The sequence below is a fragment of the Rhincodon typus genome, chromosome 8 (assembly GCF_021869965.1).
Source record: "Rhincodon typus isolate 14 chromosome 8, sRhiTyp1.1, whole genome shotgun sequence".
Lineage (NCBI taxonomy): Eukaryota > Metazoa > Chordata > Chondrichthyes > Orectolobiformes > Rhincodontidae > Rhincodon > Rhincodon typus.
The window spans coordinates 16,171,631-16,189,401 of NC_063339.1; the positions used below are offsets into that span (position 1 = coordinate 16,171,631).

Here is a 17,771-nt window from a genome sequence, read left to right on the forward strand (position 1 = left end):
GCATAATGATGTTCTTGCTCACTTCTGTCTCTTCACCCACATAATTTACTCCAGTCATCACTGACTGTACCTTTTGCTATTTCTCACTGTCCTAAGTAATACTAGGTCAGCATTAGGGATGGCAAATGCTTTTATTTATTGCCTTTAATGTAATTGTTAAAAGGCTACCTTGATTTGTCACTTTGGTGTATTGAGAACTGCAATTAATATTGTCATTTCTTCCTGCAAATGTTATCTCTTTATCACCCCCATCCCCAAATAAAATGCTTTGTAGAGATTTATGCAATCCCGTCTTGTGCACCCTGATTGTTCTTTGTTCTTTGTTTTTGACATATTGTGAACTTTTCCTGTAAAGTCAGGTGCATTGAATTTCATTGGTGAAAACTTCTGTCTGTAGCATTTATCCCTAATTTTTCTCTTAAAATAAGTAACAATATTTATTACATAAGTAAGGAAAGAAGTCTGTTTAAGTATTAAGTCATGATGTTCTGGTCTTGCTGTATGAGGCACGTATAGTAGGCCACCTGGTCTTTTCTAGCCTGGATGTTTGTATTTTGCTATCAAAGTGAATTGTTATTTTATGCTGTATCTTCAGAAAGAGTTGTTTTTCGGCCAGTAAGCATGAGAAAGCACTTGTGTCCAAATTTATATAATATTAACTGGTTACTCAATTCACTCCTACTTTATTGCCAAGCGCTTATTGTGAGGTGGTTCTACGTAGCAACGTTTTCTCAAACTTTGTCAAAGTATTTTCTTCCACCCAATGAGAGCCATGTCACCTTCTCAAATGCTTGCACTGATTTAGAGTTAAAGGGCATTACTTTCGGCACTCTATTTGGTGCATTTTCCAGCAACTTATGTTGAATCTTTTGATGTAGAGATTTTATAGTGTACATGGTACATCATGTGAATTCAATCAGCAGTCATGTAAGAGTACATACCACACTGATGATAAATGTTGCGTCAATTAAACTGACAAAGATAATTAAAAGGTTGCCTGTATTACAAGATTGCAGGACAAACTTGTTGATCAAATAAAAATAAAAAAAGTTTCTCTGCAGTTTTGATTTTCAAATTTAACAACTCGTTTAGCATTTAGTTTTTAAAACTTTACGTAGTTCAAGAATTACTGATAACTCCCATTTTACAGCACACTGTTGTTTGTGGAATTCTGTAATCTTAAAAATAAACATTTGTAGTCTTTTGGATTATGTGAAGGAAGTGAGTTTGCTGTGAAAATGCTGATTTTTTTTTAAATGATGTCACTATGAAAAGAGTTTTTTTTTGTTTCTTTTGCTGGACAGATCTTAAATGGAGTCGGGCAGAGATATCAAAATAGTGTATAGGTGCTGAGTAGTTTTTGCTGCTTTGAGTTAGCTTCTCTCTTTCAGCCTTCTTTTTCTGCTGGAGCATGGCAGCAGAATCAGGGAGGGCTCCCACAAATGGTGAAATAAATTTCACTACATACTCCTTGCACCACCAACATGTTGGTTATTTATTTAGGATTTTAAATGGGACCTACTTAATAATTGTTTCCTCACATTTGTGAGACAAATCATAATAGTCAAAAGTGGGAATTGTACAGTCAGCATGATTGTCATTCATGTTGACTAATCACTTTTCCGGATCACTTAACAAAGATTTAATTATTTGATTTTGTATCCTCATCCGGATCAGATCTTTGTACTTGTCCTGGGACAAACCATTCCTTTTGCTTTTTCTGGGATCTCACTGTGTGTAAATTGGCACAGTACAATAATTACTGTAGAGTTCAAGAACAGCTTCATCCCTGCTGTTATTAGACTTCTGAATGGACCTCTTAGATGTTATATTTAGTGTTGGTCTCACTCTCTGTGCACCTTCTCTGCACCCATAACATTGTATTTTTCTCTCTGTTCTGTTACCCTAATACATTTTGTATGGTATTACCTACCTGTAATGCACGCAAAGCAAAACTTTTTACTGTACCTAGGTACATATGACAATAATAAATCAAATTAAATACTTCAAAAGTACTTTATTTGCTGAGAAGCTAATTGAGATACTTTAAAGGATTGTTATTTGTCTGTGGGATTTGGGTGTCACTGGGTGGGCCAACATTAACTGCCCATCTGTAGTTACCCTGGAGAAGGTGGTGTGAACTGTCTTCTTGAACTGCTGCATTCCTTGGCACATCGGGACACTGACAGTGCTGTTAGGAGCTCCAGATTGTGAAAGGTGCTGTATGAAAATAATTATTTCAGTAACTGAGGGTGTGTGTTCCGTTCTATGTGCAGATTACATTTGCATTAAATTTTACACAGCCACGTACTTATTTTGGACAACTTGCTCTGCCATTCCTCTGATTCCATTAACCCTTCTAGTTTGGTATCCTCAGCAATTACTACCACTTCGTACACTGATACTCAATCTTCCATTTAATTAAATGAAAAGTTTTTTTAGTATCAGAACTAGGGCATCCCACTCGTTGCTCTCTTCCAACCCAGCAGCCAACATAATTCCATTAAGGAATTCTCAAGTTTTTATCGTCCGTCTGCTTTTTATATTTAAAACTGGAGTTCCACCTAAATCTCCACTACTTTGTGTTTGACTAATAGCTAGTCATAAGGCACATTTTCCAATCCTTTTTGGAGACCTAAGGACTCCCCTTGTCACCATTTGCTACTTCCTTAAAGAAGCTGAGGAAACTGGACAAGCAGGATTTTCCTTTTCCTGAATCCATGTTGGTTACTACACACAAGAAAAGGAGTAAATCATTCAGTCCCTCAAGCCTTTGTCACCATTCAGTTCATTGAGAATTCATATTTATGTGCCTTTGTTCTTTCTCCCTTGATCCAACGGAAATATATTGCTCTGGGTTTTATAACTTTCAATTGACTCAGCATCCACAGAAAGTGAATTCTAGATTTTTTTCTGCTCTGAGCAAATACGAACATCATGATTTCATGCCCAAACAATTGGGCTTCAATTTTAAAATTCTGCCCTCTGGTCCTGGATTCTTCCACCAGAGAGAATAATTTATTTATATGTATGCTAATGAATCTTTACATTACTTTGTGGAGGTTGCAACCTGTCTCTTAATTTAACCCTTTAAATGATGCTATCTTTCTGAGAGTCTGATATGAAATTCAAAATGTTTAAAATCAGAGATTAGCTAAATTCTGAAGATTTTCCAGTCAATCTTTATAAGTCACAATTAGATTTAAAATAGAATAGTTGAGAAAGATACAAGGTTCAACAGAACATGACTGGAATTGATACTATCTGCATTTCTGCGTTCATATGTATGAAGAACCTTTCGCTGACCCAGATTTTCTAATGTAATGTAGTTAATTAATCAACACATTTCATGGAGATAAATTGATTTCAAATCTATTGCTAAACAATTTAGATGATCCCTAAGGTCTTATTTTCTGATTACATGATATTCTTGTGTCGATCTTTGTAGGCTGGATTGCACTGTGATCTCTAGAGAGACAGCAGGCCTGTTCCAGTATCATGACGTAGGATTTTGATTATGCTTAACCATTCTGTTGTGTTTAACTAAATCAAAGGTCACAACTTCAGGGCACCCTGAAATACCTTTGAACAGTAGTTATCCCTTATCTAAGGAAAGCTTTACTGGCATTAGAGGCAAGCCAGAGAATGCTCACTAGGTTGATTCTGGATATGGAGGGATGGTCTAACACTGAGAACTTGAGTAGGTTGGATTTTTACTTTTTGGCATCTAGAAGGATGAAAGTCGACCATATTGAAACATATGAGATTCTTAGGGGTCTTGACAGAGTAGATGTGGAAAGGTTGTGGGAGAGTCTAGGACCAGAAGCGTAAATTGGGCTAAGGGATAATCTAGTTAGACAAAGATGATGAGGAATTTCTTCTGGGATAGTCAATTTGTGTCATAGAGTCAAAGACTCATTCGGATTGGAAACAGTCCAACTTGTCCACGCTGACCAGGTGTCGTAAAATCATCTAAAATCATTTGGCCCATATCCCTTTAAACCCTTCCTATTCTTGTACCTGTCCAGATGCATTTTAAATGTTGTAATTGTACCAGCCTCCATCACTTCCTCTTGCAGCTCATTCCATACACGCACCTCCCTCTGCATGAAAAAGTTGCCCCTCAGGTCCCTTTTAAATCTTTCCCCTCTTACCTTAAATGTGTGCCCTCTAATTCTGGATTCCGCCACTCTGGCAAAAAAGACCTTGGGTATTCACCCTATCCATGTCCTTCATGATTTTATAAACGTCTGTAAGATCACCCCCTCAGACTGCAATGCTCCAGGGAAAAAAATGCTCCAGCCTATTCAGCCCCTTCCTATAGCTCAAACTCTCCAATCCCAGCAACATCCTTTTAAATCTTTTCTGAACCATTTTAAGTTTCACAACATACTTCCTATAGCAGGAAGACCAGAATTGAATGCAGTATTCTAAAAGTGGCCTCATCAATGTCCTGTACGGCCATAACATGATGTCCCAATTCCGATATGCAGTGCACTAATCAATGAAGGCAAGTGTGCCAAACGCATTTTTCACCATCCTGTCTACATGCAGCTCCACTTTCAAGAAACTACAGTGCGCCAGCAATCTTAGGTCTCTCTTTTTCGGCAACACTCCCCAGGGCCGCAATGTTAAGTGTGTAATTCCTGCCCTGATTTGCCTTACCAAAATGCAACACCTCACATTTATCAAAATGAAACTCCATCTGCCACTTCTCGGCCCATTGGCCCTTCTGATCAAGGTCCTATTGTATTCTGAGAGAACTTTCTTCACTGTCCACTAGACCACTAATTTTGGTATTTCTGCAAACTTGAATGGCAGAACAAACTCAATGGGCCAAAGGTGAAGGACAGGGTGGGGCCCATAAGGAACAAGCAGGGTAAGCTTCTCACCGAAGCAAAGGGTATGACAGAGGTATTAAAAGAATACTTTTGCTTCTGAATACAAAATTAGAAAATGGTGACAGTAGCCTAGTTGAAAATGTGGGTGTTGAGCAACTGAGCAATATGGTTATGGATAAAGAAGAGGTGCTAAAAAGTACTCCAGGTAGAGAAGTTACCAGGCACAGATGGGATGAATCCTAGATTGCTGAGAGAGGTTAAAGGAGCAAATTGCGGAGCCATTGGCAGAAATTTTCAAGGCCTCTCTGAGCACAGGATTAGTCCCAGGGGACTGGAGGATTGCAAATGTGACTCTGTTGTTTAAGAAAGGGGCAAAGGGTAACCCAGGGAACTACAGACCTATCAGCTTGATGTCACTAGTGGAAAAGCTGATGGAGGCTGTTTACAGGATAAGGTAAATATACACTTAGAGAAAAACAAGTTAAAGCTAGACAGTCAACATGGCTTTGTCAAGAGAAGGTCACGTCTGACAAATTTGATTGAGTTCTTTAACGAGGTGACGTTGAGGGTAGTGCAGTAGATGTTATATATTTGGAGTTTGAGAAAGCATTTGATACTTAACTATTCCTTCTTGAAACAATATCATCAGTACATAACCTAAGTAAAAGCATAAAATGCCAGGAATACCCTGTAAATTGGTCAGATAAAGATGAGCAAATGTTTATGATCCCAGCTAATGTTGTTACTGACAAATCAGATCCCAGAATAAAATTTGAATTGATAAATCAGGTTTTTTTCATTTGACATAGTGGTCTTTCATTGAAACATAAACACACAAGGCTGCAGACTTGTTTTAACAAAAAAGCAGAAGTTTATTACACAAAAGAAAGAAATGAAAATAGACCAAACCAAGCCATCCAAAACTAACAGTTTGAACACTTTCAAAACTCATGGCAAAATGAAATCCCACCTAATCCTCAACACCATCTCTTTATAGTTACTCAAAAAAAACAAATTTCTTCTCCATTATACCTGTAGGCTTTGATTTTAACTGCTTTTTCTTTGTTCTGGTCCTATAAGGTCTTTTCCCTGGAATATTAACCCAACTAAGTTCTCAGACCTGATAAGCTACAGAGTTCTAACCAACAGTGCTGGTCTTGAAATTTCACAAACCAAACTCTTTCCCTGAGAGAATTCCCCACTATCAATGTCCTGGTTGTTAAAAGATGCAGCAGGATATAGATCAGTTGCAGATATGGGTGGAGGAATGGCAGATAGAGGTTGGTCCAGGTGAGTATGAGGTGCTGCACTTTGGGAGATCAAATGTTAAGGAAATGTATACAGTTAACGGCAAGACTCTGAACAGTATTGATGTTCAAAGGGATCTTGGGTTTCAAGTCCATAGGTCCCTGAAAGGTGCCACGCAAGCAGGTAGTGGGAAAGAAGGCATATGACATTCTTGCCTTTACTGGTCAGAGAATTGAGTACAAGAGTCAGGATGTCATGTTGTAGCTTTATAAGACTTTGGTTAGGCCACACTTAGAGTATTGTGTTCAATTCTGGTCGCCACATTACAGGAAGGATGTGGAGATTTTGGAGACGGTGCAGAAGAGGTTTACCACGATGCTGAGGGTATGAGCCATAAGGAAAGGCTAGAAAAACTCTGGTTGTTTTCTCTGGAGCAGCAGAAGCTGAGGGGAGACTTGATAGAAGTCTATACGATGATGAGATGCATAGATTGGGTTGACGGTCAGAATCTTTTTCCCAGAGTTCAAATGTCTAATACTGGGGAGCATGCATTTAAGGTGAGAGGGGGTAAGTTCAAAGGAGACGTGAAGGGCAAGTTTTTTTTACACTGTCTTAGGGGTCTGGAGCATGCTGCCAGGGGTGGTGGTAGAGGCAGGTACGATTTAAGGGACTTTTAGATAAGCACATGAATATGCAAGGAATGGAGGGATATGGACCAAGGGCTGGCAGAAGGGATTAGTTTAATTTGCTGTCACGTTCGGCACAGCAACGTGGGCTGAAGGGCACGTTCCTGTGCTGTACTCTTCTCTGTTCTATCCTGGGGTTTACCATTGGCCAGAAATTTCACTGGAGTTGCCACATAAATATATGGCTAGAAAAGCAGATCAGAGGCCAAGCATACTATGGCAAGTAATTCACCTCCTGATGACCCCCACCCCCCAACCAAAAGCCTGTCCCATCACCATTGGGTGGCACGGTGGCTCAGTGGTAAGCAGTGCTGCCTCACAGCGTCAGGAACCTGGGTTCAATTCCACCCTCGAGCAACTGTCTGTGTGGAGTTTGCACATTCTCACCATGCCTGCGTGGGTTTCCTCCGGGTACTCGGGTTTCCTCCCACAGTCCAAAGATGTGCAGGTTAGGTGGATTGGCCATGGGAAATGCAGGGTTACAGGGAAAGGCAAGGGGGATAGGCCTGGGTGGGATGCTCTTTGGAGGGGCGGTGTGAACTTGTTGGGTCGATTGGCCTGTAGGGATTCTATGATTTCTATGATCTCTACCTGCTCTGAACAATCTAATTTTTCTAGGAGAAACTATACTTACATCTGATTCCAGTCAAGACATCTTCAAACTACCAAATAGCTTTCCAAGCTCCAGACTTTTCTAATTAAAAATCAAATCTTGATTAGTCTAAACCAAAAAGCAAGCTAATGTCTTTCAATGTTTTCTCTTTCCTGTCATAAACCCCTCCAATGGAATGAACTTCCTTGAACATTCCAGGTGGCCCTGTAGTCACATGCTCCCTGACACATACTGTTTTAAAATCATGTATTTCTTCACAAAAATAGGGTCACACTCAAATGCCACTAGTTCAAATTCCAAGCTCGTTAATATAGAAATCACAGACCTATCATCACTGAACACCTTTGGATTTATAAGTGACTTAGTAAGAGTGGTTTTACAAGTTTGTGTAACATTTTTAGAAAAGCAAATGAGACAGTTCTGAATTTGTGTCCTACAAATACTAGCTGCCTGAAGCTGACAATACAATGATGAAGGAGAAAATCTGAGAGGAGGGCAGCACAATGTAGCCTGGACATGTGCTTATAGCCGTTAACACACAACCCAGAAATGCGAGCTTGCTTGTTCTCTCAGGTGGACAACTGTTTGTTGAAGGATGCAGAAAGAAGTGGGGAGAAACATTCAAAGAACAAAGCAGGGGATCAAAGGGTGTAAACTACTGCTTTCTTTTCAAATTGTAATCGGCTGAAGTTACCCCAATGCTGAAATCAAGCCCCAGGGTCTTTGAAATATCAAATTTTGAATGTTCTTAATTATAATCTATGTAATTACAGATGAATTGAAAGAACATCTTGTGGGAGAACATGCAATCGATAAGATCTTTACCTTGGGAAACTCTGATTTCCCTGTAAGCTGGGATAATGAAATCAAACTGTGGACCTTCCTTGAAACCAGAGGTGCACTCCTCTTAAAAACATATAAAACTACTACTGAGGTAAGGTCTTTTATGTCTTATTTTGTTAATTTTAAAAGTATTTAAAATGGAGTACATGCAAGTGACCTAGACAGCCTTAGCAATTTTAATTTGGTATTGAGCCTAGCATGTGTGAACAGAAACTAGGAATGTATCTTATCGGATGTATTGATTTTTTTTTTTTTCAAAACAAGATGGACCCTATGTGAAGCTGAATAGAAATAGATTTATAAAATGACACTAACGGCAAAGCCTTTAAAAGAGCTATTGAATTGTGAATGAAAAGTGCAAGAGGGCATGCCAGGAACAGCACTAAGAATCCCTAAAAATATGGTACGATCCTTGTGAAGTTAAAGAACAGGACTACCTGCAAATGCTGACAGAGCTAAATGATTCCACAACCAAGGGATTAGATCAGAGCTCTGCAGTCCTGCCTCATCTCATAGTGATTGGCAGAGGAGAAGTAAATAACTCACTGGAGGAGGAACCTCCACAAAAATCTCTGCCCTTGATAATGGAGGAGCCTCGCACAGCAGTGTAAGAGGGAGGGCTGAAGCATTGCAACAATGTGAAGTGCTTGTGGATGATCTATCTCAGCATCGTCCCAGACGTCCCCAGCATCACAGATGCCAGTCTTCAGTCAATTCGATTCACTCCAGGTGATATCAAGAAATGGTTGGACGTACTGGATACTGCAACAGCAGTGATACTAGCACTGATAACGTTCCTGCAATGATGCAGATGATTTCTGCTTCAGAACTTACCATCCCCCAATCCAAGCTGTTCCCATACGGTGACAACACTGGTATCGACCTAGCAAAGTAGAAAATTTCCCAGATATATGCTGTACATAAAAAGCAGGATTTTTTTTTAATTTATTCACTTATGGGCATGGGTGTTGCTGGCTGGACGGCACTTATTGCTTGCCTTTGAGAAAGTGGTGGTAGGCTGCCTTCTTGAACCACTGCAATCCACGTGCTGTAGGTAAACTCACAATGCCCTTAGGTAGGGAATTCCAGGATTTTGATTCAGCAAAAGTGAAGGAACAGCTATTATATTCCCAAGTCAGGATTGTGAGTAGCTTGGAGGGAAACTCGCAAGTGGTGGTGCGCCCGTGTATCTGCTGCCCTTGTCCTTCTAGTTGGAAGTGATCGTGAGTTTGGAAGGTGCTGTCTAAGGATCTTTGAATTTCTGCAGTGCATCTTGTACATGGTACACAATGTTGCTACTGCGTGGCAGTGGAGAAGAGAGTGGATGCTTGTGGATGTGGTGCCGATCTAGTGGGCTGCTTTGTCCTGGATGGTGTTAAGCTTCTTCAGTGTTGATGGACCTGTGCCCATCCAGGCAAGTGGAGAGTATTCCATCACACTCCTGCCTTCTAAATGGTAGACAGACTTTGGGAGTCAGGTATTCACCACAGTATTCCTAGTCTCTGATGTGCGATTGTAGCCACTGTGTTTATGTTGCAAGTCCAGTTGAGTTTCTGGTCAATGGTAACTCCCAAGATAGTGATGGTAACATTATTGAATGTCAAGGGGAGGTGGTTGGATTGTCTGTCATTAGTGTGGTACGAATGTTACCTGCCACTTGTCAGCCCAAGCCTCAATATTGTCCAGATCTTGTCGCATTTGAACAACTACTTCTTCAGTATCTGACAAGTTGCAAATGGTGCTGAACATTGTGCAAACATCGGCAAACATCCCTACTTCTGACCTTATAATGGAGGGAAGGTCGTTAATGAAGCAGCTGAAAATGGTTAGGCATAGGACATTACCCTGAGGAACTCTTGCAGAGATGCCCTGGAGTTGAGATGACTGACCTCCAGCAACCAAAACCATCTTCCTATGTGCCAGGTATGATTCCAACCAGCAAAGAGTTTGATATCTCTAATATCTAACCCAGCATGTCTAACTCAGCCAATTACTGTCCCATCAGTCTGTTCTTGGCCATCAGTCAAGTGATGGAAGGTTTGTCAACAGTGCTCTTGCACTCCGTTTGTGTTCTGCCAGAGTCAGTCAGCTCCTGACTTCATTACAGCATTAGTTCAAACATGGGCAAAAGAGCTGAATTCAAAGGTGAAGTGACAGTGACTGCCCTTCTCTTCAAGGCTGCATTTGACTGAGTATGGCCTTAAGGAGCCCAAGGAAAACTGTTGCTGGGATTAATGGAGAGCTTTTATTGGTTGTAGTCATTCCTGGCATGTAGGAAGATGGTTGTGGTTGTTGGAGATCAGTCATATCAGCTTCAGGACATCTCCACAGGGGTTTCTCAGGGTAGTGTCCTTGGCCAAAGCATCTTCAAGTGCTTCATCAATGAGCTTTCCTCATCATTAGGTCATAAGTGGAAATGTTCACCATCGACTGCACAATGTTCAGCAGCATTTGCGACTCCTCAGATACTTGAGCAGTCCATGCCCAAATGCCACACAAGTGCCAAGCAATAAACATCTCCAGCAAAAGAGAATCTTGACTTTCAATGGCATCACCATTATTGAATTCTCACTATCAACATCGTAGGAGTTTCCATCAACCAGAAACCGAACCAAATTGGCCATACAAGTATTATGGCTACAAGAGCAGGTCGCAGGTTAGGAACATCGCAGCAATTCCTGATTCCCCAAAGGCTGTCCACCATATTCAAGACACAAGTCAGGAGTGTGCTGGAATACCCTCACTTGCCTGGATTAGTGCAGCTCCAACGTCACTCAAGAAGCTTGACACCATCTAGGACAAAGTAGCCCCATGATTTTCACCACGTACACAAAATTTCCCTACCTCAATCATAGTGCTTGGAAGCAGCAGTGTGATGCACTGCAGGAATTCACTAAAGCTCCTTAGACAGAACCTTCCAAATCCACAACCACTACTATCTAAAAGGACAAGGGCAGCAGATACATTGGAACACCACCACCTGCAAGTTCCCCTCCGAGTCACTCACCATTCTGATTTGGAAATCTATCGCCATTCCTTCAGTGTCGCTGGTCAAAATCCTGAAACTTCCTCCCCAATGGCATTGTGGGTCTACCAAAAGTGAATGGACTAGAACAGTTCAATAAGGTAGCTCCTTACCACTTTCCAAAAGCAAACTAGCGATAGGAAATAATTGCTGTCCCAGCCAGCAAAGCCTACATCCCATGAATGAATTTTTTAAAAAATTAATCCCACTCCCTTGCACATTCCCCTCTGCAAATTTTCCAATCAAGTGTTTAATTTCCTTTTGAAAAATTACTATTGAATCTGCTTCCACCACCCTTTTCCTTAAACCTCTCTCCCTTTCTGTCCTGCTAATGAGTCATTAGTACGTACCTGTTAACCAAACTTTTAGTCCTTTTTCTTTGTGTGTGGCATCAGTCAAGTGAAGCACTTTGGAACTTTTTACAACTTTAAAGATACCCTTTGAACGCAGAGTCATATTGAAACTCTTCCTCAAGATAAATCACTTTTTAACCGTTTTTACTCTGAGGAGAACATCTTTTCTGGTCATCATGTAACCAAATGTCTGAATCTTGTCCAGATTAAGTCAACATTCTCCACTTCCTTTTCTCCCCCAACCTCTGATTTTAGGATGATAGGTCACTGCTCGAAAAGCCAGAACTGTCCTACCACACCAAGATGGCCGTCCAACTCCGCACAGCAGAGAAGGAGATCTTGGAAAAGGCAGTGCAAAGTGCTGCTACAAAAAGAGAGCACTTTACAGAACTCCAAGACAAAGGTGCACCACTTCCCAAATATGAGGAAAGTAACATCGCCATGCTAGAGAACACTGCAACAGACTCCAAAATTCCGATGGTGCTGAGAAATTTAAACATTGATGATGAAGGAGAGCAGGATTTGAATTTAACGGAAGCCCTGGGGAAGGCAATTGTAGAAGGGGGAGGCATCGTGAATGGAGAGAGCACTTTTCCCATTGGTACCAATCCCAAAGATCATGAAAACCCTGAACAAGAAGACAATACCAAAGAGACTGGAGGTACCATAAAGACTATATCAGAAAAGAATGAGCACATTAAAACAGTAGAAATTGGAGAACAATCATGAAATCTTTAGGTGAAGTGGAAATGGGAACTCTGAACATTTCTATAGCTGAAAGTGCAGCACATTTGATCATGTCCTTTTAAGGTGAGATGAGTTGTAGCTGAAGTGGTCTTGTCAAGGGAGCTTACTTTCTTTTAAAATTTCAGTTTGTTTAAAAGAAGTGGTCTTCAAATAGCTTCCGGCTTAAATTTGCCTACTCCCATTGTTGGATTTGAAAACGGGAGGACTGTCAACTAGTTTAAATGAAATTTTCAGCATCAGAATTCAGTCAATTAAAACTTTTTTTTAGCTCTACAGAATGAAATCTAACAGTGAAACAGTGGTGTAAAGTAATTCTTTTTGATTTAATAACATGTGTATGCTGTTTGGTACACAAGTTTTAAAAAAAAATTGTGCTTTTCAACACAATATTCATTTTGTTTCTACACATAAAGAATTTCCACAGGAGTGCAGACTCATATGCACTCAAACGCATCCACAGTGACCACAAACCAGTTGCCCCTTGTTGACTATTATAATCAGGTGGTTACTATTTCTAGTTTTTGTTTTTTATTGGTGCAAAGAATATCAAGTGGTGAGTGAGTAACCAACTGGTATGTCATAGACTGAATGTCATGGTTCCATATGTCTGCTCTAGACACGTTGTAAGCATTATATGTAACCACAAGATGGGGGTTGATATAGAATTCTGAAGTATGACTTCCAGTGAGGCTCAACTTTCTGACTGGGCAAACTGAAGTGCCAAGCCTTTTACAACCACAGCATAGAAATTCATAAATCCTTAGAAGTTCCAGAGTCTTTGATGTTGATTGGTTCATACATTTGGCACCAGTGTCATCTGCAAACAGTTAAGGAAATCTAGACTAATATTTTCTGTTTGAGCCTGTGATAATTTAAACTGGTGTGGTCCTTAGTTCCCATGAGAATGTTAGTGCTATTTGTTTGGATCCCTCAACCAAAGGCATATACCATCTGCAAAAGACTGTGGGCAGATGGCTACCAGAACTGGGCTTTCTTCTACTTATAAACATGGAATTCTGTTAGTGCTAAGGTTTAATGACCTTCATAAGCTGATGATCCAACATAATCATAATGCAAAGGACTATATCCCTTTTTGTCCCCTCCACATCTCTCTGCCCAAGTGATTGATGACATAACCTCTATCGTAATCAAAGTCATCCATATTCTTTCTTTTAGACTAAAGTTGTCACTCTGATTATATATTGGTTGAACCTATCCTATTTTGCTGGGTTAAAATGAATTAATAGTACAGTGATTATAATGAGGAAATAAATTTGTTCTCTTTCAAGTACTGAGTAAACAGCATGGTTTAAATTAAAGCGTAGGTACAATTCAATACCAACTCCTGCGATAGATGTTAAGACTTGCACCCATAAGCATTTGACAATTTGCTAATTCCACCCTCTTCCCCAGTGCCCCTTCCCACCCATCCCCAAATTTCGACCTAACCCCTAATAACTGAAAATTGCCTTCATATGGTGCTGGGCACAACTTGATTTGGACGTTTTTACAACGCATCTACTTCAGCTCTGAATCTGAAGTTCAGATTTAATTAATGTTATGATTGAACTGTATTAGAGTATTGTGTGCTGAGATGTTGCCTTGACTGAGTGTCATCCAGCTAATGTCCACTGTTTAAAATTCAAATTTGTTCAATTTAAGTTATCGGATAATTTAGTAATTTTCCTAACACTAGTTTTCCAACTGGATTTGTTTTTTTAAAATTATTACCTAACTTCTTTAAGTGCAAGAATAAATGTATATGAATGGAGTAAATTTGGAAATCTGTTTTCGAAAAAGAAACAGAAAACAGAGTGAAAATTCTTAGTTCAAACCAATCCCATATAAACAGGCAGTAATAGATGTGATGATTTGGTGCAATTAACTTTGCATCTTTTTTGGACACAAATGTAATAATTACACCTTAAATTATGAGTTTGAAATTTATTTATATTATTGTGATTAATATAGTATGCAGAACTTATGCTGATCTCTGTATTGAGAATTAGGAGAACAATATTTGAGACAATGGAGCACCCATTGTAATGAAAAGGGCTAACTACTTTGTCCATATTCTAGTCTGTTTATAATTTGCACAACTTATCCTATTTGAAAGAATACATGTGAGTTTTGTAAATTTAGCAGTTTATGTACTATCCGCTTTAATAATTTACCCACCATATTATCTGTTTTAATACTTTGAAAACTGAACAGCAAATTTTTATTTTGAACGATTGTCTTTTCTTAGTTTTTGATTTGTAAGAGAAGTCTTCTTTAACATCTTCTCTTACATCTGAAAACCAACTCACTAATTAGATCATTGATACTTTGTCCTCCAAAGTGTGGACAGAGCATGAAGCACTGTACGTTTTATATGTTTCTTTAAAGAAAATGTAATTATCGCACTGTTTATGTAAATTTTAGACCAGATGCTCTACAACCTTGAATACATTAAAGAGGATCGATGAATGTAAAACTTTGAAGAAAAGGCCACTGTTCTTAGTGAAATGATGTTATTTTCCCCTAGAAACTTTAGGTTGCATTTCCCTTGAACACAGTTACTTTGATGAAATTAAAGTGGCTCACCTTCTAAAGATGATGACTGAGACATATTTTATTTTTGAGAGAATCTGCTTTCCACTTGTTACTGATCTTGCTTTTATTTACTTGCAAATGTTTAACTGCAATATCTGGCTCCTCTCCACTGTGTCAAAGAAACCTTTTGCTCAGAATTGTAGACCACAACAGACGGGGGGGATAAAAAAGACAAATTTTGAAGTCGGGGGAGAAAATATGAACTCTGCTTCAAGTAACATGACAGTTTTCTGTCAGTGTATTTGTACTCTGACTCAAAAGGGAAATCTTAATGATGGGGCACTGCTCCTCTGAGGCTACAATGTATTATAACAATGAAGTGTTGGTGTGTTACGTATCAACCTGAATAAGCAGCCTCCTTGCAAGTGGACGAGTGCTCAGAGTCGTGATGAGCCACAATTACCTGAAGCCATTCTTCTTAAGAAGACCAAGGAAAGTACAGTCGTGCCAAGTCAGCTGCATCTGATCAAAGCTTACCTCACAAGAAGTATCTGCAGCACCTAAAGACAATAGTCCAGACTCCTGTTCTAGAACGACCTAATTGTGCAACATGGATCCCTGTGAAACATAGAAAGTAGGTGCAGGAGTGAGACACTCAGCCCATTGGGTTGAGACACTCTGCCTTTTAACATGATTGTTGTTGATCCTCTACCTCAAGCTATACTCCTACTCTGTCTACATACTCTTTGACACCATTTGCCTTGAGAAATCTGTGTGTTTCTTTCTTAAACCTAGTTGATGACTTAGCCATTACAGCCTTCTATGTTAGAAAATGCCACAAGTTCACCATCCTTTGATAAAAAATTTTTTTCCTCATCTCAGTTCAAAATGGCCCATCATTATACTGAGACAGTGACTCCTTGTTATGGATCTCCTAGCCAGGAGAAACATCTTCTCTGAATCCAGTCTGTCCAGCACAATGACAATTTTTTTTTGATGTTTCAATGAGATCCCTTCTCATTCTTCTAAACTCCAATGATTACGGTCCAGTTAGCCTAATCTCTGGTCATATGATAAACTTGTCATCCCAGGAATCAATCTGGTGAACCTTGGCTACACTCCCTCAATATCTAGCTTTTCTTCGGTAAGGAGATCTGAACTGAACACAGTACTCCAGGTGTGACCTCAACAAGGCTGCAACAAGACTTCCTTGCTCCTGTACTCAAACCCTCTTGCAAAATAGTCAACAGACATTTCCTCTTACTTGAGGCTTGCTGCATCTATATGTTTGCTTTCAGTAACCAATACTCAAGGTCAGCTAGGTCCTTTTGTACATAACATTTTCAAATCTGTCACCATTCAGATAATGCTGTGCCATTCTGCTTTTTCCAACTGAAGTAGACATTTTCTCACTTATCCACATTATACTGTATTGGCCACTCATTTGCCTACTGAATTAACTTGTTTAAATCTCCCTGAAGCTTCTAAAGGAATATACATGTAACAATGTGATGGGTGAATCCTAAGTGTTCCAATGTGCAGAAACATAAACACTTTACATCTGCCACAGACTTAAATATGAAAATAGGAACTGTGTCACAAAGTTGCTAGGCCTCTTGGTGCACCTATAGGTCAAGAGTTTATTTGGATCTTGAAGGCCAAACTAGTCTTTGTATAAGTTTACCAGGCTCTCACTTGATGCCTACTTCCATACATCTGTTGATTACTCCAAAAACAAATAAAAAGTAATATGGATGCTAGAAATCTAAAATAAAAACTGAAGATACAGGAAATACTCTGTCGATCAGGCAACATCTGCAGAGGAGAAACTGAATTCTGGTAAATTACTTTATCTGAAACATTGTCCCAATTTGTTGGTTGTGGAGAGGGACTCCTGATTTAACTTGCATTGCTGATGTGTCTCGGGATACTGAGGAAATCGCCACATAAGCGTATCCATGGTATTTATGTAGTTCTGATTGCCAGGTTAATGCTTCCCAGAGTGCAACTTGAGTTGGCCTGCAATCCATAGCACACTCAGTGCTGACTCCTTACCCTGAAGCTGCCTCAATCCTCAGTTACTACTCATCCCTTCTCCTGCATCCTTTCTCCTAGTTCACCTTCAGCAATCCCTGGCCTCCTATCCAGCTACTGTTAGAAGATTCAGCATTAATTGAGTAGGGTGTTTGTGGGTTGGTGCAGGTGGTAAACTCTCAAGGGGTGAGGGAGGTAACACTGTCAGATGGTGAGGGAGAGGGTGAATGCTGTCCAAGATGAAGAGAGGGAAGGGAAGAAAACGTTGTGTGATGATGGCAAAAACTAAACAAAGTAATACTGGACATGAGGTAATTAATTGTAGGTACTTTTTTAAGAAAATGTTTCACTCTGAAACAAAACTGGAAATTGCACAATTACAAGAAGCTTTGGGCTGTTTAACGTTTAATACAATATGTCACCTAATGCAGCAAGGAGTTGGTTTGCCTTCCCTGACTACCCCCCGAGCAGTTGGAGTTCAAGTTGGCTGTTCATTTCTGAAGAAGCCTAGATCCGCTGTCTGAGCCAGAAATGTAGAGGTTGGTCATAGCATAACAAAAATATGAGTAACAATCCAGCAGTGATCCAAGCCAGTATCTCTGAGCATCTCTGTCCACAGATGCTGCCTAACCTTCTGCATATTTTCAGCATTTTCTGTTAATTTTAAGGATTACTACAAATGGATGATACCTTGTAAAACTTTCTCCAGAGTTTTAATCATATTTGTCTGAAGAGGAGTCTTTAGACTCGAAACATTAACTCTGTTTTTCTCTCTGCACAGATGCTGCCGGATGTGTTGAGTTTCTGCAGCATTCTCTGTTTTTATTTTTGATTTACAGTTTCTGC

General features: G+C 39.7%; 1 protein-coding gene across 1 annotated transcript in view; it reads left to right on the forward strand.

The window, feature by feature from the left end:
* The window catches only part of setd3 (SET domain containing 3, actin histidine methyltransferase), a 118,836-nt gene extending 103,886 nt beyond the window's left edge, over positions 1-14,950 (forward strand). Inside the window, exons 12-13 of the mRNA XM_048600042.1 lie at positions 8,162-8,322; positions 11,865-14,950. Coding sequence (XP_048455999.1) covers positions 8,162-8,322; positions 11,865-12,338 — 635 coding nt within the window. The 3' untranslated portion in view covers positions 12,339-14,950. The remainder of the gene's footprint in view (positions 1-8,161; positions 8,323-11,864) is intronic.
* The last annotated feature ends 2,821 nt before the right edge of the window (positions 14,951-17,771 follow it).